We start from the raw sequence: 26054 nt of genomic DNA, 5'->3' as shown, positions 1-26054 counted from the left end.
GAAGATACAACTTTATAGAACGATTTGAAATATTTATAATGTATGGTCAGTTTGTGTGAGGGGTTGACAGCTGTACATAATCAAGGTCTTTTTGTACAGTATATCATGCTGTTAATCACAGTTGGAGCTTCTTGGCAGTAGGATGTGTAATTGTTCCTTTGACAGCATGCTGAACTTAAGCAGCTGTCTGGCCTTGCTGAGGTCAATAGAGAGAGAAGACCTTGTAAAACCTTAAGGACAGATGACCTTTCCAAAGTTCATGTAAGATTCCAGTAGGTACATAATTTCTAACAAAATCATTATTGTCCTGTTTATGAATGAGAAAAATCAGCATTGAATCAATTTTCAGGTCAGAGTAACCATTAATAGTTTAAGATATAAGCAGTACAAAAGTAAAATTACATATCTATTACTCAAGTGTTATTGACTTGTGAAAAAATGTATCACCTGTTTGTTAAATTCTTTTTTTCCCTCTCCTTTCTACCAATAGAGTTTTTCAATTTTCTTTTAGTAAAGCAATAAATTGTTGCATAAATTCTGTCCATAAAATAATTTGCTTAGGTAACTTTTGTTTTGAACTCTTGTTCTTGTTTCAGACTTCTAAGTGCCATCTTTCAGAGTGGCTTAAATACAACTTAGGTTGTCATTTTATTTGATTTTCATAAATACTTATGAAAAATGCTTTCTCATGTTGTAGGATGTCCTCAACAAGCCACTTGGTATCTGTGTGCTCCTTCCTGTTCTTGAGTGGGTGCTCTTCTCTGCCAGGAGTCTAAACTCTGTTTGACTGGCTGTAATTACTGCAATTTGAACACACACCATCTTTGGCTTTTAGCAGAGTGCCCCTTGTTGGAACAGCAATCAACAGCAATCACCTAGTGCTCTCCTGAGCATAAAGGGTTTAGTCCTCCTCGAGATTTTGGTGCTGTGCTCTTGGGCAAAGCCTCTTGGGCTTTGTCCTGGCAGGGAATTGATAGTGGAGAAAAAAGATTGCTCATTTAGGGATGCTAAGTAGCTGACAGGATATTTGAATAATGCATCTGAGAATGTGTGTTAAGGCACAACTTGTACGAATTGTCAATTTATAACATTTTATAATGTTCCAACAAAGTGCTATTAATCTCCTAATGAATTGTGACATTGTGCAATGTTTGATTCACCCCCAGGAGATGCAAATCTTAGGTTGTTGGGCTCTATGCCAGTAGTTCAAGAAAGGCTCAAAAGAAGAAGTGCTTATTTCCTACATTCTGTTGAATTTTTAATTATGTCATTAGCTTTTTAATGTTTACTTCTGCTAACAGTGACAAAAAAGGATTAATCAGTCCTTATCTGATGAAGGGCCGTCACTTCAGCTTTCTTTAGACATTGATGGATGGTTACACTTTCAGGCTGTTCCTCATATTGCTTTTTATTTTGTCCAAAGGCATTTTTCTTCCTGTGCTTCCTGTGCCTTGTGTTTGAGGTCCTTCACAATAGCTCATGTTTGCTAGCCCATAAATTAGTCTTTTCTTCATTGTCTAGCATTATTGCATTCCATCCTACTCTGGTACAAAAATTAACCAACACAGTTTCTTCTGTGCTTGTTTCACAGGCTTACAGGCTTTCTGTTGAAGTCCTTTGATGAATAACTAAATATAAACTACAGAAGGTTAAATATCTTGTTATATAATATCTTTTTAATGGAAACACAACAGATGGTATCTGTTAAGAAAAGGTCACTCAGGCTGGATTATATCATCTTCTTACATGTGCTTAGGAGCACTGACACAGGGAAGTGTTATCTTTCAAGTTTGCCTTAGTACCCAGTGAAATTCATACAACAGCCTGACCAACATACAGGTGGATTAAAGGCAGAGAGCTGGAGTCGTGCCCAGATGTCTTGCCTCCCTCCTGGATACCTTGAAAAGGGTGACTGAGCTACATGTGAAACAGCACTTGAATTGCTGTTACTTAAAGTTGAACCCTTTAATGTAAATTATAACTGATTTTGAGTATTTCTTTGTGTTCTGTAAACTGTGTTTGTTCATGAGTTGTCTCACATGCAGTTCAGTTGTCCCAGCTGCTGCCTGACATTTTCTTCTATTTGTGAGCCAACACTTCTAGAGACATTTGAATCAAGCTCTAAAATTAGGTAGATTTTCTTGATTAGACTAAGTTCATTCCAGTTTCTCAGGAACAGCCTGTATCAGACTTGTATGAAAACAAGAGTTTAGTATTGTGTCTGTCTGTCAGACTGCTTCCTTTCCATCAGATTTGGGTGGGATGACTTGCCTGTTTTGTGTTTGTGTATCCCATTTTTTATACTAGAAAGTATCTCAGCTTTTTCATGTGGCAAAGTAATGTAGTCATGCATAAAGTTTGTTTTCCATTTACTATTTTTATAAGATCAGACATGAAAGCAGGTGTTTTCTTACAGTTTTGAAGTGAGATGGAGTGTGTGTAGATGAAATGCAGACATTGTGGAAGGTTAGTTGAGATTCCTGGATATGTAAGAAGTAAAGCTTCTTTCCTTCAGGGAGGAGGTTTTATGAAGGAACAGTGAAGAGAAATGAGGTGAAAAGAGAAAGAAGGTCCAGAGAAAACTTACAGGGCAGTTGTTTCACATGTTGGAGTTGTTTTGATGGGGATGGTATGTTTAATACTTTTCAGTATTTGATCACTGAAAAGTAAGGCACCTGTTTAAATGTTTTCCATACATATTTTCAAGGTCTACAAAATCAGCAGGAGGAGCTAGACTATCTCAGAAGTCTACGTTTAGCATGGAAAGCTGCTATGCAGTGAAAGTGCTGAGCAGAAGAGTATCCAAATATCTTGCCTCCTTCAGACTTTACGTGCTTGCATTTCTATTTGATTAATAGTCAGAGCACAGATTCTGTGAAGGGCACTGATGCTCAAGTGAGCAGCACTGGCTGCTAAAACCAGTGCTGCTGTATAAGATGGTAATACTGGCTGCTAAAACCAGTGCTGCTGTATAAGATGGTAATACTTCTCTACACTGGGGCCTCTGGTGGTCTAGTGGTTAGAGTGCAGGACTCGCACCGCTGCGACCCGGGTTCAATTCCCGGCCCCCCGGGCAGCTGGAGCTCGTCAGCCTTGTATGGCAATCCAGCTACGTTCTGGGGACCTCACTGCCACTGTCCAAGCTTTGCTCGGCCCCGGCAGATGAACCTCAGGATTAAAGGGTGGGCTCAGTTCAGCGCACGCTGTGTCTCACCTAAAAAAATCCACTGCGCAGGCTCGAAGGGTTTATGACCTTTCCCAAATCTTCGCTTGCGAAGACTGGCCATTATATACTTCTCTACACTAAAGGAAACTAAGTAGTTAAACCAGCTGCCTTGAAAGGGGTTCTAGATCTTCCTCAGCCTGAGGGAATTGAAATAAGCATCTTTCCTTTCCTAGGAAAGGAGAAATCCCATTACTTCCTTCTCTGCCCCAGCAACAGCCTAAACTTGTAGTGGCTGGGGGCATCCTTCTCTTGTGTTGAATCTATGCTGTTATGCAGTCAAGAAGGAGAACATTTTAGGAGCAGAGTGGTAGCCTGAAGGGGTTAATAGCGGGTCTGTTAGCTCCCAGGATGAAGATATCGACTGGGCAAACTTTCGGGTATATCCTTGATGATAAGGAAGTCAGTACACAGCCCTAATGGAGAAAACAAAGGCAGACTGTAAAGTTGGTAGGCCTAGGATGTGGGAACTGCAATAAGGCCTTGAGCTTTGCCAAATGTATCACCCATAGATCCTAGCCAATGAAAACGCTGTTGCTTGCTTACCTAAAATAAGGATACTGCTTGCTGCTAGCAAGGGGTATAAAAAAGCAGATGAGAAAATAAAGACAGAAGACATCTTTTCTGTACATAACTGACTCCTCGTATCTTTATCGGCCATCACGACTCTACACTGACAGTAGCCCAGTGATGAAGGCTCTCTGGTGAAAAGGCAGACTAGAATACTTTCAGTTGGAAGGGACTGACTGACCAATCCAGTTCAGGACCACTCCAGGGCTGACCAAAAGCATATTGTTAAGGGCATTGTCCAAATGCCTCTTAAACACTGACAGTCTTGGGGCACTGACCACCTCTCTAGGAAGCCTGTTCCAATGTGTGACTACGTTCTCTGTAAAGAAGTGTTTCCTAGTGTCCAGTCTAGACTTGGATTTTAGTTTCTTTTTCAACAGATTTTTCTGTTTGTATTTTTTTGTGTTTTCTTGTTCAATGACTGACCAGTATAAAATACTAAAGCAATCCTAGAAAAAATCATGTGTCTTCTATGCAATTGTTTAAGTTATACAGACAGTTTTGTAAAACCATCAGTTCCCACATGTAGATACTGCTCTTCCAGATGTGGTTTTGAATGGATCTGATCCTGATCATTGTGTCTGTGTGCTGTGTATCTCTGGGATTTCACATTTGGCTTAAATCCAATCATCGTTGAGCCTGCTGTTGCAAAGAAGGGAGGGCCCTGCCCTCCATACTGGCTGCTCATTCCTGCCTGCTCCAGAATTTGTGATTTTCTCTTTAATCCAACTTAAACTAATCTTTTATTTATTTAATTTTGAGGTCAGTTAGATGAATGAACTGATCCAACTTACTCTGTTGTCAAGCTGCTCCTAGAGCTGCTATAAAAGAAGTGGCAGGGAAATGTGTCAGGTTGGTGTATGTGTGTTTTTTGACAATCATAGTCAGTTTAAGTCAGACATGTTCATAAAATGCCTAACTGATTGCATCCCCTGGATAAAGCATGGATGCTTTGCCATCTTATTTCTAGATCACTGTTACGACCTACCCCAGAAAAGGGGGAGGGGGTAACCCAGGTTCTTATCAATAATTCCCTTGGGGTGGATTAGAGTGAAATGACACTGAATAATCGGTGCTTGAAAACATATATAGGTAGGGTTTATTTTAACAATTTTGTTTGAACAGGTATGTTAGCATTTTGGGTGTTGTCATCTATATTATCTGTCATAGGGATAACCCCTGGGGGGAAAATGCATAAGGGAGAGAAAGGAAAGACAGGATAAGGGTAAGGGAGAGTAAGGGAAAGAAAAGCTGAGGGTGGAAAGATGTCTATAGTCACCGCCCACGGGGTCCAGCGCTGACACTTGGTAGTTGCCACTTCCATGTCTGTCAGTTGAAGTGGTGGCCTTGATCTGCTGGGGGTGAAGGGGAGAAGCCCCCACACTCCAAAAAGTTATGAGTTACTATATCCATGGTTAGTGTCACAGGCTGTGCCACGAGCCTCCAACATCTCCTGGGTCTGTGCTGAGTTCTCATGAGGGGCCTGGCCAAAGGGTTTTTCCTGCCTTTCAAGATTGGCAGAGGGGGGGATGGGCTTTGATGGGCCATCAGAGGTATAATGCAAAAGTCCTGCAGAAGCCTGCAAAAGTCCCTTGGCAATCCTAGAATGCATAAATCATTAACCATCTCAGTCTCTGACAATCACAACAGACCTTATGTGAACATCCTTTTTCCTGGATTGGGGTATTTTAGCTGTGCACAAATGAGTAAGTTTAGGCTTCGTGGAAGATGCAGCTCAAATGGGAAGTCACCTGGTGAGTGTGAGGAATGCCCATGGCTTTCAGGTGTGGGCCTGGTTTAGCATTGTCTTGGACTACAAGTGCTTAAATGTTGACTGAGTCCCAATATGAGGCTTAGTAGAAAGATTTAGTGATTCGAGCAAACCTTATTCCCACTCAAGTCAGAAGATTTTGATGTTTCATTTTTAAAGGATAAAAGCATAATTGTTAGAGCACCTACGGCTGCAAGTTAATAAAAGAACAGAACAAATATGTAGAATTTATTAATACTATTGATGAAACAGGAGACTGTACCCTTCAGTTTGGATGTGACTAATTATTGAATGTGTTGTAAATACACGAAATACACTGAGTTGCATATAATGTAAACAACTGTGCTGCTCACATGTTAAGCATCATCACTAAGCCTTCTTACCCAGTATTCACATTTTTACTGAAAAGTATTCTGTGGCCATCGGGTAGCTTATATAATCCTCTTGGTTTCAAAGAAATAAAATCTGTTCAACCAATCTTCCCCCATCTGTCTCTTGTAGCACTGCTCTCCTTTATGGCAGGCTTATAGCTCCCTCCAGAGTTCTGTTCTGTGCTAAAATACAGCAAAAAAGATCCACGGTAAAAGAATTGTATTTTGTGCTCACATCATGTTATCTGTATGACTCAGTGTTCCCCCACCAGGCTGGGCCATACAATTCTTTTGAATTTGCCTGGCTTTTTTTGGTAGCATAATGATTTACTTGTAGAATATGATGGCATTGGGGGATTTACTTACTAGGTTTCTTCATTCTTCTATGCCTTCTTATGTGCATTCACTGGTTTTCAGAAAGATGAAACAAAGAATTGTAAAAAGGAAAAAGGAGCTTTAATACAGTCAAGACACTGTATTATAAAGAATATTGTAATGCTTTGTGTACATATATATATTTATGTATATTTGGTCACTGAATATGGACATCAGGAATGAGATACTCAGTTTATGCACATATTCTAAGTGGGCTTAGGGCTGAAGTAAAGAAAATACCCTGCATTCCTACAGTGTAATCTTTGGATATAAAAAAGTAAGACTAAGCATACACTCTGCTAAATATTTAATTTGCTGCCATTCAGAAAAAGAATTGATATTTGGCCCAGCTATTAACTAAGATACAAATAATATTTCTAGGCCTCGTCTAATTTAAAATTTACGAACTGTTTTTAAGTGGTGCTGATCAAAGAATCTCTTCTAGACTATCAACTTTTGAGAAGCACTTCTTTTATTTATATTTGAATAATTACAAATATGTCAGATATGGAGGTATATTATAGATCTTGTAAAGACATTCAAGGTGTTCCTGAACTGGTCATTAACCTGAAAGTTTGTCTATATGTATTTGATGTTTTCGACATTAGCACATGGAAATCTGCTGAAATAATACGGGGAAAAGTGTTAATTGTAAAATCAGAACTTATGAGGATTTTCTCTCTTCTTCTGGAAAAGGCCACAAGGCCCCTGTGAAACTTCTTAGCAGTTAACAAAAACTGCTGCTAGGTTTTTTGGGGGTGTGGGTTGTTGTTTTTTGGCATCTATTCCAGTGCTTGCCACTCTAAATTTGCAACCCTTTGGGTTTCATAACAGAGCCATTGTTTGTCACGATGACCAAAACACATGTGATAGCAGCTTCCAGAGGAGCGTTCTACATCTGGCAGTACCGTGTGGCCAAGAAGCTCACAGCAATGGAAATCAATCAGGTAGCACGGACCAGGAAAGAAGGCAGAGAAAGGTTTGTCTTCAGGCTTTGTAATTTTTCTTCCTTTGCTCTGGTGTTATTGATAAAGGTGGACTCTCCCATGCCTAAAATATAAACTCTTCTCATTTTTCTAATCACATTTGTTGACTCGTAGGCTTGTAAGATTAAATACTATTTTTTCATAACAACTGTGTGTTTGTTATCCAAATCTCTTAGACATTTTTGGATTAGTTCCTGTTCAGTGTCTCCATTTGCTCTCTACGTGCTTCTCTTAGGGAGCTGTGTCTCTTCATGCCTTTTTACCCCTCCCCTTTTTCTCCTCCATGCTCTTCGTTTCCAGGCAGCTATATTCCCTCTGATAACTTTAACTCCTTCTCATGTGTCAGACAGAACATAGTCTGTCCAGCTGGTTCTTCTCTAAATACACTTGTGTCTGACTGTGGCTTTGACAACTAATCCTGTATGGACTTTTATCCTCTCAAACTAAACAAGCCAAAATCAACATAATTCTGCCTCCAAAATATTTTCTTCCCAGGTGCTCATTTCTAGCATTAAATTTTCTGTCACCTCCACAAGCTTTCAACTTTGTTATGGTTTCCTTTTGTGTTATTTTTTGTGTTCTTCCATAGAGATGCTGTAAAATCTGCCTATAAATCTACCATTTCCTGTCACCATATATCTATAATAATGAATAATTATCTGTAGATGGTGTAATAACTTACATTGTTGTAGGACCTGAATGTCCTAGACTTGGACAAGATTGTAAATTTTGTAAAATATTGAAAAAAGTAAATAGTTGTAATTCAGCCTTAATGATGATTTTAGCATTCTAAAATCTATCCCAATGCTACTTTTTAAGGCAAAAGAGAAGTTATGAAGAAGTATTGAATAACACAGTAATACATAAGTTTTGTAGCTATGAAGGTGAAGCTCTTCATGAGTATAGAGAAGAGCCTGGTGAAATATGGAAGTGCATGTTTGAAGGTGGTTGATGGTTTGCTGCAGAATGAAAATTCTCAGATCACATGGGAATGGACCATCAGGGGCTGGGAAAGTAAAAACAATCACCATATCTTTATATCAATAGAAAACAGGATTATCAACGGGAATACTATGGGAACATAAGAACAGGCATAGCTTTTGTTCTCTTTTCCAATTCAATGGTTTCTTCTCCAAGGATTGGAGATAGCTATATGCTACCAAAAATGATCCTCTGTTTGGACTTGTTTTTTCTACAGGATCTATCATATTGACGACACCTCTTCAGGATCTGGAGATGGACGCCTTGATTACAGCAGAGCTATTGAAGTGAGTGATGTTTTTAACTAGTTTATTGTGGTGTCACTGGTAGCTTGAAAGAGCAGTAGTTAGCTTTATTTATTTTCATAGATTGTCATTAGTAGAAATGATTGTACTTAAACTTTTTTTTCATTCTTACCTTTTTTGCATACATGGTATGTTTCTTCCCTCTGGTTTGTGCTGTTACTGTGTCATTAAGTATTACTGGAAATATACAGTAAATTGTAGGGAATGTGAAAAAAGTATATTCTGGGGTGCAGTATGTAGATACCTGCTGTCTTCGTGGTCAGAAGCAGCTCCTCTTCCACAAAATACAGGCTTGTTGAAACTCAATAACCCTTGTAATCTTTTCTAGTATTTTTGGCCATTTTCACTTTATGTGGTGTGTGAGTGCTGGCTATACCTACAAATATACTTGAAATTAGGGAACTCACAAGTCAGAGATAGTTGCCTTCCCGTGTTTTCTGTTAAACACCTGTTATATTTTGTGTTTCTTATTTTTCTGGAGGAGGAGCAGGAGAATAAAGGAAGCTGTTAATATTATTGTCATGATTCCCATAACAAAGGCTAGTAACGTCATAAACCCATCCATACACTGTATGCTGACAAGGTTTGATATCCCCTTTTTGTGTGGATACTTAGCAACATTCTTGTATATTTAAATAAACCTTTTTTTTTTTTTTTTTTTTTTTAGCAGGGTATTCTTTATTCTTACCTTTGCAGTAAAACATACTGATGTTGCTTGTATACTTTCAGGGAACAAGAGATCCAATTTGTGCAATAACAGCATCTGATAAGATACTACTTGTGGTAAGTTACGTGATTATAACAACTCCTTATTGCTCCTTGTGCTTGTAAGCATGAGATTCTTCTGCAGAATGTCATAAGCAGTCATAATTTCAAAGCATTTTCGAATTTAGAACTTATACAGACAAAATGTCTTTCTAAACTTCTCCAGAGATAACTTTAACAGTTTCTTCTGTTAACCTGGATTCTTTCCTTAGGAGGGCTAATTCACAAAGTACTTACAGTTTAGGACTAGTTGCCCGAGTTGATACTTATACATAGGGTTTGATAAAGTCCAGGTTAAGACTTAATTCTGTAATCTGAGTTCTGGGATGTCTCTTCTAGGCTCTATGTTCTAGACAAAAAGATTTATAAAGTTTGTCTATTTACATATTAATGGTATAATGTATGGTAGTTTGCTATATCCATATTAGTAACTAAGTGAGCAGAACAAATATAGAAAAAGAACACTGTTTCCTCATGTTATCCACATTCCAACAAAGACTTTGGTGTTTTCCCATGTTTCTACTTGAGCTGTTGGTTGTTGTTCTTTGTTATATCCTTTGCTGGATTTTACAAAATCAATGGGTCATGAGAAAAAGCATGAATGAAAAAAGTGTTATGGTTAGTTGGTAATGATAGGATTCTGTTTGTACTTGAAGAACAGGAACGAGAAAATGAAATTCAGACAATAATTAATCAGTGTCTTTGGTTAAATGGAAGGGAATGAGAGGAAATGCCTTTGAGATCAAATCTGGATAGATGTGCTGAAGGTGAATGCATGTTGCAGTGGATAGGTTTTTCTAATGCTTCTGACCAAATCTGCTTTTTAGTTTATAGGGCATACAGATGTGAAAAAAATCAAAGATGATATTTCATGCTGAGGATCTTAGGGGTGGCTTTGGGGGAAGAAAAAAGAAAAAGAAGGAATGAAGTTTAGACTACCTGAAGTTTAATGTTGACTCATTTACAGCATGAGTTGAACAGTAGGTAAACAGTAGGTAAACCAAGCTGGATATGTTATTCAGTCTACAGAAACACCATGAGAAAATAGTGGCAGTGACCATTTCAGTCCAGAGATGTCAAACTCCTTTCAGACTGTTGGCCTGATAGTGTCTCGACACAGGGAATGGGTGTGTCATTCAGCAAAATAAAGATAAGTCACATGAGTACTTAGATTTGTTTCCTGTTACTCAAGCCTGTGAATAACCAGTGTATTTTACAGCATTTCCTTTTAAAAGTAGCACTGTTGGAGGGGATTTACTAGCATAGGACAAAGATCTTTTGACTGTTCTTCTTTTTTGTTATGTAGACCTTCTCTGGAAGTTCATAGAGTCTGTTTTGTGGGCTGTATGTGGACTAGAGCTGTTTGTTTTAACATCACTGATTTAAGCAGATCTGTCAATTGTAGCATCGTGTTTAAATAGCAGAATTCAGAACTTTTAGGGTGATGATACTTCCTCTTTCCACTTACGCTCTGTCACTTATCCAAAAGCTCTTTTGACTAAGACAGCATATAAAGAAAACCATTTTAAAGAGTTTACTGATGGAAAAATTCTCTTGCTAAGCCAGGATCGCTTTTCCCTAGGGAAGAGAATCTGGGACTATTCAGAGATACAGTCTCCCTAGTGTGGCTCTAGTGCAGACCTATATCCTGAACTGTCGTGCCTATCAGCTGTCTTTGAACTGCAACTCCAGGTAGGTTACAGATCTGCTTCTAACACAGGTATCCAATTTCAAAATAAAGCACTAAAATTTGTGAAAATACTAGTTCTGTGAAATCTATAATTCTATAATAAGTATGTACTAATTTTAATTTAATATAAACTAATAATTTTATTTGTTATTAATGGTTGCTTAACTGTTTCTTTATTACTAATTATAGACAGTCATCAGAGACTGCTCTGAGACACTTAGTAAAGCTCTCCTATGCTTCATACCCTGTATACATGAAAATATCTTTGTTTTATTAGATGAACCAAGCATAACCTTCCTGTGATCATGAAATTAGTTGACAAAATTATGTTATAACCTGAAACTTTGTATCTCCAAGACTTCTTTAGATTTCCTTGTCCTTCTAATGTCTGGAAACTTTGTTCATCCCATATTAATTTTGTTACATGCTGTAACTGGTGGCAATACTTCTAGCAAGCCTGCTTTCTACTGAACAGCTACTGGCTTTCAACTGGCTTTCTACTTTACAGCTATTTTTGGGCAAGAGAGCACACAAGAGTCTTGGCAGAAAAGGCAAAAATATACTGACTAAAGAGAACTTGCAAGACAGTTTTAATCACTTCAAAATGACTTTATAATTTCAAAAAAGATTCCTAACGCTTGTGTAGATCTCTTGCCTCTTTAGATATAGCCCAAAAATAGATTGCTTCAGTCAAAAGGTAATGTGATCGAGTCAGAACCACATTCATTTTGTTCTGAACCCAAGCTGTTTCTTTCCTAAATGACTTTGTGCTAGGGAAGAAGGCTCAGATCCATAAGCTTTTTAAAGTAAATTTTCTAAATTGCTTTTGAAATTTTAATAGGGATTTAGAAATGTTTCTAAAATGGCCTTGTAGTAAATACAGACTTCTATGATTTCCTGAAGACTATGTAACTGGAAATTTTCAAATGTAACATTTTAGAAATTGTATTTTTCCCATATTTTAAATGACCTGAAAGATTAATTGGATTATACTTTTTATTGCCTTGAAAAAACCTAAAGAATACCCTTTGTAGAAATGTAAGAAATCCTATTTTAGGAATTAACAGTTTACATCACCAAACTGACTTTTTAATTTAATAATCTGCTTCATTGCCTCCTAGTAAATAAGGAAAACAAGTTCTGTTCAGTTGTTAATTTTAGTCTTTGTCAAGAAAAGTTTGACGAGGGGCAGAACCTGTAATTTACTCAACTTGATATCTGATGTACTAAGGATCTTCAAAATGCTGGATGAAAAAATGGGCGTATTTCAGAGCCTTTGCAGGGCCAGATCCTCTATGAACAGATGTTTCCATGTCTCTGGTCTCTGCTGTGCAGATAAATGAAAATCACATGCATCTGTGCTGGTTTTGGCACACGACGGCATCTCATGGAATCTATAGCATTATACTGTGCCAGTTTTGAGAGCTATTTCAGATTTGCAGCCTTGAATAATGTTTTTTTTAGCTGTCTTATTTTTTTTATTCCTTTGTTTGTCTGTAGTCGTCTCGCTATCATAGACCTTTCAGGTGTTCTGACTTTCTTTGACTTGGACGTGCGGGCAACAGACAGCACAGGACAGCAGGTGATAGGGGAGCAGCTGAAACTGGAGCGCAAAGATGTCTGGGACATGAAATGGGCCAAAGATAACCCAGACTTGTTTGCAATGATGGAGAAAACAAGAATGTATGTTTTCAGAAACTTGGATCCAGAGGTAAATATTAACATACATAAACTGTTCATTTTACAAGTTTGCTCATAAGTTAATGGCTCTTTCTTGAATAATAATATTCTTGTGCTTACCATTCAGTTAGACAAGTGTTTATATGAACTTTCTTCTGGAAATCTCAAAATCTTCCCAACTCTCATGTAGGAATGTTGTTTTGGAACAAATAAGTAAAACGAACTATCAGTCCTGGAAATATAAAAACGCTGTCATATTTTTATAAAACATATGAGATATTTTCAGGAGCATAATGTTTTTGTATGCTTTGGGAAACAAATGCAATTTCAGTAGAGATACTTGTAAAACATGGTTCAGTTGACTCTAAATAATAGGTGTTTATCTCTCTCATAATTTAGGTACAGAAAACATGAGAATTTTTTCTGATGTCTGTGTTTATAGAATTGTCAATAATGTTAATGACTTTAGTATTTGTTTCTTGTTGGAAGTGCAATTAAATCCTAGTTTGGAGATGAATGTATTTATATGTATACTTAATAGATTTGATTAGGATTTAATCAGAAAGAATATAAGTTCATTCCTTTGTAACTTATTTAATTTTAAGGAACCTATACAAACATCTGGATATATTTGCAACTTTGAAGATTTAGAAATTAAATCTGTTCTTCTGGATGAAATATTAAAGGTAAGTATAATTAATTTTATTTTGTAAGAAAAGTTGGTGTCTGTCTTATTGATTTGAACAGTAGATATCTATGTTGGATGAAAACAAAGGTCACATGGAATAAAAATATGTTTCTTTATCCATTATGTTAGAATCCTGAACATCCTAACAAAGATTACATCATCAATTTTGAGATCCGGTCATTACGAGACAGTCGAGCGTTGATTGAAAAAGTTGGCATTGAGGAATCTTCCCAATTCATAGAAGACAATCCACATCCCAGACTTTGGTAAAATCTTTTATAAGCCAACTTTGTGTAAATTTGTGCTCTTTTGTACTGTTTTACTGTTCAGACAGATCTAGTATGAAATTACAAAACCTCAAATTAAAACCAGCTAAGCAGTATGCACTAAGAATTTATCAATGTTGGAGTACCTGGAATGGCAGGCATGTGGTGTGTGTCATGGCAGTGGGTGTAGGGTACAGGCTCTGTGCTGTATGAGCCCCAAAACGCAGTGCTCCCTGCTTTTAGGGGTGAATTTAAAGGAAATAAAAAAGCTGGCAGAAAGCTAACTGACAGTTGGTTAAATTAAAAATTAAATTTATGTATTTGATATTGAACCTTGATGACACAGCGCTTAAAAAAAAAAGGGAACACATCAGAATGATAGAAGGTAAGAGTAGTTTGACTAACCTTGTAGCATTTTGGAGAGGCCATAACAGGACAGAAATGAGAAGGGCTCAATGTCTTGAGCTAGCTGAAGATTTTTGGAGCTTTGAAGTCATCCATGCTTTTTGCTATTAGTTTGAAAATCTGTGTCTCAATAAAAGTTTTATATTGTAAAATCACAAAATACACATCGAATTCTGTTCATCTTGCTCCAAAATTGCCATGAACTTCATTGTTATTATGCAAGAAAACACATGTCATATATTTATAAAGAAGAGATGGATTAGAAGTACTGGATATAAAGCAAATACATTCCAGATCAGAACAGGACAGTGCCCTTAATTCTAGAATGCAGCAAACAGGATGATGTGTTTAGTAGATGGATTAAATTTGCCATACTGTTCTTCTCTCGGTTTCATTGATGTCAGTGATGAGCACTTGATTTGAAGTGATACCAGCCTTCTCAAATGGATTCAAAAATACAGAGTTGGTACTGCCTTAAGCATGGCTTAGGTCACTGAATACAGCAGCAATATTATTGGTTTTGTCAGTGCACTGCTGTGCTGACTTTCTCTCAGTGTCAGTCAGCCAGGCTAAATTTAACTTGCCTGATTTTTGCAGAGAATTCTAGAGCTCACTCAAGCACCTGATTGAGGTAGGTTGACCTGCAGGTAGAAGTTCACTATTTGCAGAACTAACCAATGAGGTGGAACCAGTACAAGGTTTCCCAAAGTTCCCTGCTCTCCCAGACTGCCATCCTAACAGGACAAGGAACATCCAGATGGATCAGAAGGATAATTTATTTGTCGTGGCCAATGCAGTTGGAGGCTTTTAGACTGAGGCTGCCATGAAGGTTTAAAGCAATGACAAATGGATAGATAGAAATATCTAAATGGAACTGCATTGAGACCAGCAACCCATTTCGTGCAGGACAAGTGTAACACTCAAATCCTGCCCATTCCTCCCAAGCCAGTGTCTATTTGAACAGCTTAAAAAAAGAATATTAGCAATTGCTTGAACATCTTTCCCTGAGAAAGGTACTGGACAGGTCACAGAAGGTACTGGGAACAATCATACAACTGTACTAAGATTAGCTAGTAAACAATACAATTGCAATAACTTAAATGTCTTCTTTAAATAATTACTAGTTAAATGGATCCTCATTCAATTTGCTCTCTAGCTGCTTTTCCATCTGTCATGTTTGTTTTTCACACAGGCGTCTCCTGGCTGAAGCTGCTCTTCAGAAGCTGGATCTGCAGATGGCTGAACAAGCTTTCGTGCGTTGCAAAGATTATCAAGGTATTAAATTTGTGAAGTGTCTGGGCAACCTGCAGAGTGAGTCCATGAAGCAAGCCGAAGTGGCAGCCTATTTTAGCAGATTTGAAGAAGCTGAAAGAATGTATCTGGATATGGACAGAAGGTAATTGTATGGAATCATCTCAGCAGCAAATAAAGAAAGAAAGTCTGGAAAAAAAAAGCATGCCTAAATCAGGAATGGCTGTTTTAGCTCTGAAGAGTCTTTACCAGTTTCTGCAAAGACATAAAAGGATCAAAAGGAGAGAATTTTTTTGTATCCATAGATAACCAGTTCTATATGTAAATCAGCGCATTCCAAACTGGTTGCAAAACCTCGGCTGTTCTAGGTAGTGCTGTGTTTCATAGGGTTTTTTTCACAAGTATTTTGTCAGTATTTCAACTGGGATTTCAAAACTACAAACAGTCTTAACTAATGTTTAATTTATGTGCTGTTGGTCTTAGCTAGTAGCCAAGTACACATTCTTCCCAATTACATATACAAACAACAGAGTTTTTAATGAACTGTAATCTCTGGAGAGACAGAAAGGACTCTGGATGAAACTGTGGACCAATCAATGGAATTTTTCCTCAGGAATGAAAACAAACAATGCAAAATTACAGTATTGCTGGGAATATAAATTAACACTAAGCAATTAGCTAGAGCACTGTCTCTGCTGGAAAAGGATAATAATAAATCAGCAGCAGCAGTTGTACAGTGTAGCCTGTAGATGGTGGTCAAACATGGAGAAACGTGAATCACTTGTGCACACATGAAATTTTTAAGCTTTGATTAATGGAGCCATGAAAAACAGTAGGGAATGATGGAGAAAAAGATTAGTTATTCTTTCATGCTGTAAGAATGAGAAACCTTCCTCTTTCCCAGTAAGGGGGACAGGACAGGGGGGCAGAGGGAGAAGGCAGGAGCTGGAGGGAGATGCCCATTAGAGCCTGGTAATGGAAAACTTTCTTGCCCGTAGTTAATTATTCGATGGCAGTATGCTGCTTTGGGGAGGTGGACTGCCTCCTGAGCACTTCAGTCACACTGCAACACTGATTTTTAAATGTGGCTTATTCCTTTTCACATGGCTGAAGAGAAATGTGGACATTATAGGATTGCAGAAGTCAAAAACTTACTTATTTTACTGGTTTCTTCAACAGTAGAGCATCTTATCCTCCAGCTATGAGAATATGGGAATTCTGTATTGACGTTATGTCTCCTCACCACTAGAAAAATCCTGAGAAATATCTACCATAAATCAGGATGAAATAAATCTATTTTTCAAATACAATTTTAACGTTTTTAGATGGATGCTCTTATATTGCTGACTGCACTGAATTGCTACTGCCTTCCTTCTTTTGTAAGCTGAGGGCATTTTTACAAGACATGTATAAGTCTCTCCCATTTATTTTCTATGCACCTGCAGAATTACTTTTATATGAAGTAATACAGAATTATTCTATTTGATGGAAAAACATGCCAGACAGACACACAGTGAGTCATATGTATGCATGAATAATAAAAATAATAAAAAGGAAAAACTACATCTGAATCCTTTCTCCTTTAGCCAAAGTCACCCTGAATCTGAAAGAGAAGTCTCTGAAATCCACATTATTTCATCTCAGCTTTAGCCTCCATTATTCATATTCCTCGCTCCTTTGCCTTTCTCCTCATCTTCCTCCTGCCTCTAGCCTTTTGCAGCTGCTGCCATCTCTTGTGGTGGTCAGCACGAAAGATACAGAACAGAGTAAGAGGGAACCTGGAGTAACATCAGCCCAATTGTCTCACCAGCTGCTCATTTAACTCCTCACATAGGAGTATGGCTAATAAGGAGATGCATACGTCTGAAATAACCTGTGAGCTCTCTGAGTATTTGCTTTCATAGAATAGTGTTTAAAATCAAAATAAGATATGTGGGATCACTGTGATACCTGCAATGCAGGTTAAGAACATGAAAATACTTTTGGATGCTTTTCTCAAGATTTTTGTTACCTATTTTACTGTCTTTGACTTTTCCTTGCTATTTTCTGTTTATACCAGAGATCTTGCCATTGGTCTGCGGATCAAACTGGGAGATTGGTTTCGGGTATTGCAGCTGCTGAGAACTGGCTCAGGGGACTCGGATGACGCCCTCCTGGAACAGGCACACAATGCTATTGGAGACTACTTTGCAGACCGTCAGAAGTGGTATGTTCTGTAGAAGAACTAGTAAGAAGGAAATTACAAAGAAAATTATTCAACTGATGACAAGACTTAATTTATGAGGAGGGACAGACATCAGGATGCAGTACATGGGATAATTTTGGAATTAGGAGATTTAGCTCAGACCTTGATGGTTCCATGATAAGATAAACAGAGAGCTGTTATCAGCTGTCTAAAGAATGGAGGTGATAAAAATCTCTGTTTTGCCAGAAGTCTATCTGTTTCAAAGGAGGGGAGGGGAAGAGAAATACCTCTACAGTTGTATTAGGCTGGATATAGGAAGTATTAAAGAAAAAAGTAGTTAAAGGTAGGACAGAATTATTAAACATCAGTAAATTTTCTAGAATGCTTCAACCCACAAATATTTGAAAAGGTCCAGATTTCTTTATGGCCTGGATCTGTCTCCAGCTGTTGCCCAAACTGGGCATCCAAGGAAGATTTTAAGGATAGCGCACACCTATAATTGTATTTCTGCAGAACACATTTTGCAGTCAGGTACTTAGTGAGCCAGAGGTAATGTCTTCTTAGTTAATAACTTGTCAAGAATTTTTTTCATGCACTTTTCTTGTTGCCTTCTAACTCTGTGTCTCAGAGTTCCACATCTCCACTGTGTATTGCGATTACCCAAATTGTATTATCACAAAGAACTTGGGTCCCAAAGCAGTTGAAAACTTGTGATTAGATTTTGAAAGCTGACTTTTAGATGTTTTAGATCTTTAACTTTGGAGAATGGTCTTGGAGGTCTCAGTGCTTGTGTTTTAAAATACAGAGGCACAACAGTAAAGCCCTTTTCTGAAGGTTTAGTTGTAGGTTATCCATTATCTGCTATGATCTATAGTTTCAAGATTCCTTGACTTCCTAAGCTTATGCTAGTCAGAGAATCAGTCTTGTTACTACTTGAATATAATGACCTCTGAAAATTAAAACTTGTAGTACTTTTTAGAAAAACAGTGAAATTCTAGCTGCAGAAGTTTTTCTAAGGAAAGCTGCATGTTAAAAATAATGTGATTTTAGATTTAAAAATGCAAAAGGCTTACAGAATTAAAAACTTCACTCATGTTTATATATTAGAAGCCACCACATCTTTTTTATCCTACTAGGTTAAATGCTGTACAGTATTATGTGCAAGGACGAAACCAGGAACGTTTAGCTGAATGTTACTACATGCTAGAGGACTACCAAGGACTGGAGAATCTGGCTAACTCACTTCCAGAGAATCATAAATTGCTCCCTGTAAGCAAAAAAGCATCTTTATTTTTCATTGTCTTATTTATACCCAACTATTTATTTAAAATTTCACATCTTGGGAGGGTTAAGGAAGAGAGAAGGAATGCAGCATAGGACCTACTCACTTAAGCATAATGGTGTTACTGTGGTACTGATCGCCAGTATTACTGTTGTTTTCATTCTCCATTATTCTTCCTTTCCCTTATTGTCTCAGTTCTCCAGAAAGGCCCAATTGTTCATCATGTTTTATTGCCACATGGCTAAGTCATAATTTACTGTTTCTCTCCCCAGATTGTGGCATTTCTCTCTGAAATAGCTGTGCTTCACTGAGAAGTCACTCGTGGAGGGACAGTTACTTTAGATTTCATTTTGTCATCTTGTTTACACTATTGGTTTTTTTTTTCCCTAAATCCTTCCTAGTTGCTATCTCTAACTTCTTGGATGGTAACTCTGGTGGGAATACTAATGTACAATGAAAATGGAAGATATTCTCAAAGGAGAAAAAGTAGGTGGGATAGGGTGAATAGGATATATAGATGTACAGGGTATAGCAGGATATGACCTACTATGTAATAGCTAATTTAAAACTATGCTATGGTTGATTAATTGAAAATGCTTGAAAAATGCAAAACGTGCTCCTTTTAATGCCATTTTCAGTAAAGCAAGACCTAGCACTTTCTTTTTTAACCTCACTGTAGTAGCAAAGTTTCATAAAATACTCTAAACAGTAAGAATACAATCCTTTTGGTATGATTTTATTTGAAAGAAAAATTTTTAAATAGCTTTTTTAAATTTAGAAGGAGTGTGTGAAAGTAGCACATTCACCGTTCTAAATATTTGCAACAGTGCATGATGCCTTCATAGGATCCATGAAGGGAACAACCCCTTCCCCAGCCTCTCGGAATTAAATTAAGCAATATAAGTACACAATGTACTAAAAATGTGGAAGTGAATTTAACATGGTGCTGATGATTTTTGCAGGATATAGCTCATATGTTTGTACGAGTGGGGATGTGTGAACAAGCTGTGTCAGCCTTTCTGAAATGTAATCAACCAAAGGATGCAGTGGATACCTGTGTGCACCTCAACCAGGTAAAACAGCAGGAGATCATCTGCTTTACCAATACCAGTTTAACTGTGAGATTTCTATCCTAGTGCCCAGTTAAATACAAGTCCTTGTTAAGTGTCTGGAAGATTTATACTTCAAGGTTAAACCAGTTCTCCGAGATTAAGATTAGACCATTGGAGGGACAGTGCAAAGGCACGTGCAGGGTGTGTGGTCAGCATGCTCAGCATACAGACATTTGTAGCCTCTCTGGAGCTGGGCCGTGCTGCCTTCTGATGGAATGGGAGGAAGACCGGAGGAGGGATAGATGTCTGTTCAGTATGTTTTCCACATCCCCCTCCTTCTTTGTATAGATGCAAATAGATTTGTGACTGAGTGAGGATGTAGCTGGAAAAAGCTGATCTGAAAATTGATCTGTGTGTTTACATCTAGAGCTGTTTCCTGGTATGACTTACTTATGCAAAGGTTTGTGTCGACACAAATAAGAGAAAGACTGAGGATGGCTATGAGGAACTTGATGTACGGGAATGGCAGGACTGGCTAGAGCTGGCTTTATATCAACAATTTCTTAGTTTATGGATCTGAAGAGCTATTAGGTGTGAGATACAGCTAAGACTCTCAGTCCTGCCAAACTTTTAATCTCAGGAAAACACAGTAGCCAAACTGTTGAAGATCAGGAAAGTTCGCAGACAAAATGAGGTGTACAGAAGGATAAGTAAAGTGTTACTGGGTGCTTTAAGCTTCTCGGCTGAAGTCCTCTTTTAGGCCTGCTTTTGAGAGTCTGGCTTTAGTAATATCAGAAGTGTTGAAATCCATGTGTCCAGTTATGAGCTGCATTGAAGTGATTTTGCAAAGCTTTTACCAAAGTAGAAGCAACTGTTTTGTATGTGGTTTTGGACAGAAGTCCAGCATTTGTTGCACAGGCCTGCTGCATCACATGATTGGCAATGATGTTAGCATTTGTATTCCCTTGCTTTTTATGTTAATTTTATAGTAGTCTGGTTCTAAATGGCAGTGAAATATTGCACACAAATGTATCAGTCTATTCATGGATAACCGGCTTGTTCTGAGAACGTATTTGAAAAAATTAGGTTAATAATTGTCTCCTTTCATTTCTAGTGGAATAAAGCTGTGGAGCTGGCTAAAAATCACAATATGAAAGAGATTGGATCCTTGTTAGCCAGATATGCAAGTCATTTGCTGGAAAAGAATAAAATCCTTGATGCTATAGAACTCTATCGTAAAGCCAATTATTTCTTTGAAGCTGCTAAGCTCATGTTCAAGGTATCACAGGTTTTAATTTTGTGTCAAGTGGCTGGCTTTTTGCACTAGCTCTTATTACTTCCATGCTACTTTTATTCTCTTGGGGTTATTTTAGTTTTAACAATATCTGTGCTAGGAGCAGATGCCATTATACGGGATACTGCAAAGATGAATTCAACTCTCAGAGTTCAGGTATCTCTATAATAGTTACCCTTGGTGTCCTCTGTAGCTAATGGAGAGGATACTTTTGGGATGTCATCATTTCGAGACTTTCACTTCAGTGTGAGATGAACTGCACCTCAGAAAAGGTCCTGTTGCTCTGCATTGCCTAGTAAAGAAGTATGGTAGACTGGCCTGGGCTGCCACGTCCACACTATTTTATGTGTTATGTGAGTTAGGTTTATCTCCTTTTTTAAAACAATAGCAATGTCAATAACTTTAAGATGTTAAATTTTGGTATTTCTTCAATTAGTACCTTCAATTAGAAATGGCTGTGGTGGGCTTTGAGATAGAGATGTTGCTTAGATTTGGGTTGGTTGCAGAGATTTCTGTACATAACTTAAAGTCTGTAAGAATGATATGTAATTTTTACAGCAAATATATATAGCAGTGTATATATATAATATATGTTACTTTCAAAAGCCATTCTTCTTTCCTGGGAAAATCACCAGACCATATTGAAAGCTATGTATGTGTTTAAAAATTGCTATTTTTCAGTTTATTTTTATACTAAGTCAATAGACTTATACATGGTTACACTGATATATCCTTCATGAGAATCTGGCTTTATATACATGTTACCTAAATAAATATAGAATAATGTGCATACTTCACTTTGACATTTTCATTTATAGTTATATTTGCAGTCTAAATTATTACATAGAAAGGCAGAATCATTTTTTGGCATGATTTCCTAGGTTTGAACAAGCATGCAATTGTATAAGAGAATTAAATCCCTTTGTTTTGTTTTTTAAGATTGCAGATGAAGAGTCGAAGAAAAGGACAAAACCTTTGCGAGTTAAAAAGCTTTATGTTTTGTCAGCCTTACTTATGGAACAGTGCCATGAACAAATGCAAAATGCACAAAGGGGAAAAGTGAAGGAGAAAAGTTCAGAGGTAGTGTCTTTTTTTTTTTCCCTTTCTGAATTCTAGTGTGTACTACCTAGAATAAAGCAAGCTATCTTCATGGGAGGCTATAATGTTTTTCTAATAATCCTTTTTCCTGCTAAGAACAAAGCTTTCCTTAAAGCAAGTCTTCCATGAAAACCTATTAAGTATTATTTTAAAACATTTAAATCATATATATTAATAGATATTTTTCTTCCCAAGTTTAATGTGTTTTTCCTAATATTTTCACTGTAACAATGAAAATCATACTAAGAAACTCCAGACTTTTTTTTTCCCTGCAAGACTGTCATTTTCATGTCATTTAGGAGTAAGGATTGATCCCAAAGAGTGATCTCTGATTAGATTATCTTACCTTTAATTTAGCAGGAAGATGGCTCCAGATATGAGGGAAACAAATGGAAGCATTTTTTTTTCTGCGCACACATTCATCTTCATATGCCCAAATGAAATAGTTTAGACAAAGTTTTAAGAGCTCTGGTGTTGAAATGCAGTATTAATCCAAAGTATGAACCAGTCTGCAGATGTGCACAAAATATATTTGTACACACGTATACAATATTTATCTTTGAAAATCTGCACCATATGTTGTGCCTGTGCTCTTTATAAAATGTCTGACAATGTTCACTTTAGGTCCATTTATATTTCCCCTAGTTAACACAGACAGTGGTGTAATCACCAAGTATAGAAAAGTTCTTTTCATGTATCCCCATTTCCTGCTGTATCTGTTTCATATAAAAATTACTTGTGATACTGCTTTGTTTTCAGAGTGCTTCAGCTTTGGCTGGTTTGCTGGAAGAAGATGTTCTTTCTTCAACTAATCGCTTTGCAGACAATGCTTGGCGAGGAGCTGAGGCTTACCATTTTTTCATACTTGCACAAAAACAGCTCTATAAAGGGTCTGTAGATGCAGCGCTTAAAACAGGTAGGACTTTATTTTTAACCCTGTAAAGAAGTTACAGAAACTGTTCTAATTGCACAGCACATAATTTCATTTATAGTTGGCACTTTTTTCTGTTCTTAATAGATCCATGGAATTTAAACCAAAACCATATAATGAATTGATTATGGCTGCAGTCAATATGGCTGGAAAGGACTTTCCTGAGGACAATGCAAATCTTAACTTTCCAAATATTACTCTGATTAAATTGGTCAATTTCTGTAGCTATTCTGTTGACTGTTTCGTTCCTTTCCTTAAATTCTAAGGCACACCTGAATTCACATCGGACCTCCTGGTAGAGCTTCATAAAAAATCTGTGGCAGTTAAGAGAAGCAAGTAGTGCTTTATACTTTATCCAAGTAGTGAAGATCTATTTCAAAACCTTGTAACATCTTTAAAACAAAACAACCAACCAAAATGAAGTGTTTCAAGAAGTTTCCCAGTCAAATCCCCTAATTTTATTTATTTTTAAAAAGCAATGCTTCATAGTCATGTCAGTGAAAAGACTTTGGTTCACTTTGTCCAATTTGTAGGATTAATACTGTGTCCTAGTACCAAATATTTCATACCAGATGCTTGCAGTTCTCAGAAGACGTGTAATAGTTTCCCTGGATTTCTTTTTTTCTTCTTTTTTAGCTCTTCATTTGAGAGATTATGAAGACATTATCCCTGCAGTTGAAATCTATTCCCTTTTGGCACTCTGTGCATGTGCAAACAGAGCATTTGATACTTGCTCAAAAGCATTTGTTAAACTAGAATCCTTGGAAACTCTTAGGCCAGAGCAGAGGCAACAGTATGAAGATCTTGCTCTAGAGATATTCACGAGATACAGTCCAAAGTATAACAAAAAGTCTGATCTGGATGATGTTCTTGAGAGGTGAGCTTATTTTTATATGATACTGTAATAATACTATCATTTTTTTCCTGCTGTTGGTCTGTATTTTGGGTTTTAGCAGATTTTGTGTGTGACCAAGTTAATTAAATGCTTTGCTGCTTAAACCAAATATTGGGCAAGAATCCTGCAGGTGTCAGCCACTTTGTAGAAAGGGTAATACAGCACTGTGTTGTTTGGGAAAACAGACACTGACTGCGTTCAGGAACTGGGCATAAAGATGTAACTTCACCTTAATTTGAAATGCAGGTGGACAGAGCACAGGAGTTTTAGGACTTCTGATACTGTGTCACATGACATTACTACTTTAATGTTACTGTTTGCATCACCGTTGTGGTGCGAAGCAAATATCCACAAGTGAATGTTTAACCATTATTAACTAATAAGTCCCAGTGTTTTGTGAATTACCTAAATCTACATGGTGTGAGGATATGTCAAGTGAAAAAAATAGAGTAAGAAGGGCACATTTAAGGGGTAAGTCCTTGGAATGGCTATACCCACAACAGTGCCTTTGACATATGTTTCCTGCTAACAGCATGGAATTTGTGAGTATGAAAATTGACTGTGAGTCAATTTTCTTTTAGCAAATAGGATTTTAACATGTCTTGTTTGATGCTACTGTGCAGCTGTACAGAATCTCACTAACAGCTGTCAAGTTCACTCGTCAGAGGAAGGAGCATAATAGTAGTGCAGGTGTCTAATCTGACCTTACCTTTATATGGCCTTCCCTTCACTCCATCTTTTGGATCTGCTGGTCCTGATTTGTTGACTGTATGGTTCTAGGGGTGGGCACTCTCTGGTGTGAAGATTTACGTATTTGGCTATGTGAACAGTGAAGTGTTACATGATTTAATAACTTCTAATTAACAGTTGGCACACCATGTTTTTATTCTTTCAGCTTTATTTACTCTCTTTTTTTTTTTTAAATAGTGGAGATGAGAAACTTCCTGTATGTGTTGCAACAGGAGACCCTATCCTGGAGTATCGATTCTGGATGTGCAGTGTATGTAAGCATTGTATGAAAGCCAGTGAAGCAGGCAATTATAAGTCCTGTCCTCTGTGCCACAGCACAGTATAGCTGAGGATAAAGGCCCATGTATCCTCATTTATGATGTACTATATTTTAAAATGCAACTCAAGTACTGTATTGTAGCAGATAGTGCTGCTGTTAGGGAAACATTAAAAAAAAACAAAACAGAAAACCCACAAGAAAAACCTTTACTGATTCCATTTATGTGAATAAACAACCATGTTAATAGACTCCATTTCTGTTACACTTTTAAAAAAAGATTTAAGGTAAAAGCATTATTTTCTAATTGTAGATTGAGCGTCGTTTTAAAACCATGTGAGCTGAATGTAGGTTCATATTAGTATGTTTTACTCTGAGCAGGCTCCATTTTTTTCTTTCTCTATAATTCCACAGGAGATTACTGGGTTTTCTCAGAATTCACAGTTTTGTGAAGGAAGTAATTCCTGAGTTGAAATAATGCCACAATAGTTCTGATAATATTATTGTATACCTTTTTGTACTGCTGTTTTACTAGAGTAATGATATCAGTATAGACATATTTGTGCTGGTTTCTTTTGCCAAGTGTTTTTAAAACCACCACAGCAATAAAGGGCTTGAAAACACTCAGCAGTCAGTGTTGTCTGTCTGTATCCAGGTTCCTGAGCTTGGCTGATGTGATTTTCAACAAGGAAACCTCCATGAACCTTCAAACTGGAATCTGGCAATTTTTTTCAAGTGGCTTGAGAGAGCAGCCGACATCTGTTGAACAGATATCAGGACCTGAATGGTCACCCTTGTTACACACAAAGGTCTAAGGAACAATGTCTTACTTAGAACTGCACTCTTCTATCTTACTGTGGGATTTGAGCCTCTGCTCTGGAAGTGCTGCAGGTCCCCACTGCACAGGGTGAGCTTTCCCCAGGACCTGCCACCATTTGGCTGTTTGGAAAAGAGCCATGAGCTGTGACATTCATGCTGTGCGTT

The 26054-nt window shown here is 37.4% G+C and overlaps 1 protein-coding gene across 3 annotated transcripts in view; it reads left to right on the top strand.

The window, feature by feature from the left end:
• The window catches only part of WDR35 (WD repeat domain 35), a 44891-nt gene extending 19198 nt beyond the window's left edge, over positions 1 to 25693 (top strand). For all 3 annotated transcript variants that reach the window (XM_064650593.1, XM_064650594.1, XM_064650595.1), the window contains 16 exons: positions 7145 to 7289; positions 8495 to 8564; positions 9312 to 9365; positions 10930 to 11039; positions 12538 to 12748; positions 13323 to 13403; positions 13535 to 13671; positions 15269 to 15472; positions 17387 to 17533; positions 18649 to 18781; positions 19757 to 19867; positions 20961 to 21125; positions 22080 to 22220; positions 22998 to 23154; positions 23806 to 24046; positions 24992 to 25693. In XM_064650593.1, the coding sequence (XP_064506663.1) occupies positions 7145 to 7289; positions 8495 to 8564; positions 9312 to 9365; positions 10930 to 11039; positions 12538 to 12748; positions 13323 to 13403; positions 13535 to 13671; positions 15269 to 15472; positions 17387 to 17533; positions 18649 to 18781; positions 19757 to 19867; positions 20961 to 21125; positions 22080 to 22220; positions 22998 to 23154; positions 23806 to 24046; positions 24992 to 25139 (2255 nt within the window). In that variant the 3' untranslated portion in view covers positions 25140 to 25693. The remainder of the gene's footprint in view (positions 1 to 7144; positions 7290 to 8494; positions 8565 to 9311; positions 9366 to 10929; positions 11040 to 12537; positions 12749 to 13322; positions 13404 to 13534; positions 13672 to 15268; positions 15473 to 17386; positions 17534 to 18648; positions 18782 to 19756; positions 19868 to 20960; positions 21126 to 22079; positions 22221 to 22997; positions 23155 to 23805; positions 24047 to 24991) is intronic.
• Positions 25694 to 26054: the final 361 nt, after the last annotated feature.

The sequence above is a fragment of the Pseudopipra pipra genome, chromosome 3 (assembly GCF_036250125.1).
Source record: "Pseudopipra pipra isolate bDixPip1 chromosome 3, bDixPip1.hap1, whole genome shotgun sequence".
Classification (NCBI taxonomy): Eukaryota; Metazoa; Chordata; class Aves; order Passeriformes; family Pipridae; genus Pseudopipra; species Pseudopipra pipra.
Note: the sequence above shows the minus strand (reverse complement) of the source record. Positions and strands in the feature narration are given on the sequence as shown.